The sequence below is a fragment of the Sinocyclocheilus anshuiensis genome, unplaced genomic scaffold (genome assembly GCF_001515605.1).
Source record: "Sinocyclocheilus anshuiensis isolate Anshui unplaced genomic scaffold, SAMN03320099.WGS_v1.1 scaffold247, whole genome shotgun sequence".
Lineage (NCBI taxonomy): Eukaryota > Metazoa > Chordata > Actinopteri > Cypriniformes > Cyprinidae > Sinocyclocheilus > Sinocyclocheilus anshuiensis.
In genome coordinates, this window is record NW_015552543.1 from 641,245 (window position 1) to 643,854 (window position 2,610).

The 2,610-nt window shown below is 40.7% G+C and overlaps 1 protein-coding gene across 1 annotated transcript in view; it reads right to left on the reverse strand.

Annotated features, from left to right (window-relative positions):
- LOC107664005 (E3 ubiquitin-protein ligase MYCBP2-like) overlaps positions 1–2,610 on the reverse strand; it is a 157,021-nt gene that overhangs the window by 94,841 nt on the left and 59,570 nt on the right. The window contains 2 exon segments of the mRNA XM_016454448.1: positions 1,523–1,687; positions 1,781–1,985. Coding sequence (XP_016309934.1) covers positions 1,523–1,687; positions 1,781–1,985 — 370 coding nt within the window.

The following is a 2,610-nucleotide window of genomic DNA, read 5'->3' on the forward strand; positions in this document are numbered from 1 at the left end:
TGCCCAAAACTCGCGTTTGAATCATCAGTGGCAAATCCTTTAAATGAAAACGTACTTACGTGAGTCAGAACTGCCGGCATTTTAGTCTAATATGTAAGGTTTACATATAGACTAAGTTGCTTATGTCTAAAATGAAAAACAGTTGAGAGAAAAACGGATGCGTGCCTGTATATTAGATGCGTGCAGCTCTTAAAGGGACAGAACTAAATGCTGCCAACTATCATTAAAGGGATAGGGAAATTAGTCAATTATAACAGGAAATTAGTTTGGCTCAGACAACTTGCAAAATAGTAAAACCAACATGACAAAGAATCGCGATAAAATCGTGAATCGTGATAAAAAAAATAAAAATAAATCGTGATATGATATTTTTGCCATATCGCCCACCCCTAATTTGGGGGAAAATACAACTGATTTCATAAGGCTTAAACATGTATTGATGTTAAATTGTATGTAAGTTTCATGATTTCAGTTACTAAGCTTTTTTAAATTACAATTTTAATTTAATCACTATTAACAATGGAATCTGGAAAAAATAAAACAGATTTTATGGGCTCTCTAAGGCCCCGTCCACACGGAGACACGTTTAGCTGTATACACAAAAATTTCCTATCGGATTGGTGTTTTGTCCAGATGGATCTGGCGTTTTGGGAGCGTGAAACCGCTACTTTTTGAAACCAGGTCCCAGAGTGGATAAATCTGAAAACGCCACCCTTGCGTTTTCGTGTGGACAGCGAATCCATATATTTTGTGAAACGATGATGTCATTAGCCCACGTCTCGCCCCTAGTCAGACACCGCTACGTCACGTAACAGCAACAACAACATGACCAAACACTGAACGATTGTCTTTTTATTAACTAACATTAACACAGATTAATAAATGTATTGTTCCATGTTCGTTTGTATACCGCGCGCAAGGTTTATGCGCATAGTCCAAGTCTTCTCCATTTTTAGTGTATCTCTGTGGCAGAATTACAGCGCCATATACTGGTCTGGCATGTATACTACATCGTTTTGTGTCGGTTTCATGGATTCGCGTGTATGCAGATATTTCTTGAGACGAGGGGAAAAAAAAAGATCGGAAAGGGAAAGCTCTGGCTTTGTGTGGATGTAACCTAAAGTTGCAAACACACAGCTTGACGTCTCAATATGCATATGAATATGAATATGCAGCAAGAGGTTTCATATCCTAAAACTGTTCTTTATTAAAAAATATGACTCAATGAACTGCAAACTGAGTATCCCGTATGTAGAGCATGAACTGCAGGAATATTTGCTATATCAGCAAAGTTAAGCTAGCAGGGAACCCATTTTAAGAAAAAAAAAAAACATGTACTAAGTCTGTACATCCAAATATGGTGTTTTCTAAATATATCCTCCTTTTTGTGAATGTGGAGCATGTACTGGCTCTAAATAATCTCTCCCACAGGAGACAGATATACAGTCTTACAGACAGCATTATGACAGGCCATCATTTCATCCCTGCCATCTTTAACGGGCATCTGGCAGGTGGCACTTACAGGTACTGTCACTGTAAATGGCATCCTTGCCAAACATGTAGAGCTCTCCATCTTTAGTGACAATGCTGCTACTGCCATTGTTGCAGGCCGTGTAGATGGCCGTCTTGGTCTCGAGTTTGATCATCTTCTTGGGTTTGTAGGGCTTTGGTTGTCTCCTGCTCTTTGCTAAAAACAGACACCATCACAAGCGGTTGATCTATGTGCTAAAACATCATTATCGCAGATCAAGTATGTACATGATAATAATTTCCGTCATACTTGACTCTCCGTCCTCCCCTTTGCTGGCGGAGCCCGTGAAGAAGACGCTCCCATCCTCCGCCACCAGCAGGGCGTGGGAGCCATCATGGCCCACTGAGAACTGCACAATCTTAGGTGATTTCGTTACTGGCAGCTCCACCCACTTCCCAGCCGACGGGCCACCCTGCTTGATACCGAGGCTCTGATACTTTCCAGTATAGTAGATCTGCATCAGAGGAGAGGAAGACAATCATGTTTACATCTCCCTTGTGTGTTATTAAGTCTGTGCAGAATGGCCTCAACAAATAACTCCGTTAGATAAAAGAAATGAAACGCTAATATGACATGCAAGAACCGTCACACGGACACTAATTAAGGCACTCAAGCATATAATGTGTGTGTGTATATATATATATATTATATATACACACACACACACACACATATATATACACAGTATCTCACAGAAGTGAGTACACCCCTCACATTTTTGTAAATATTTTATTATATATTTTCATGTGACAACACTGAAGAAATGACACTTTGCTACAATGTAAAGTAGTGAGTGTACAGCTTGTATAACAGTGTAAATTTGCTGTCCCCTCAAAATAACTCAACACACAGCCATTAATGTCTAAACCGCTGGCCACAAAAGTCAGTACACCACTAAGTGCAAATGTCCAAATTGGGCCCAACGTGTCAATATTTTGTGCGCCCACCATTACTTTCCAGCACTGCCTTAACCCTCTTGGGCATGGAGTTCACCAGAGCTTCACAGGTTGCCACTGGAGTCCTCTTCCACTCCTCCATGACGACATCACGGAGCTGGTGGATGTTAGAGACCTTGCGCT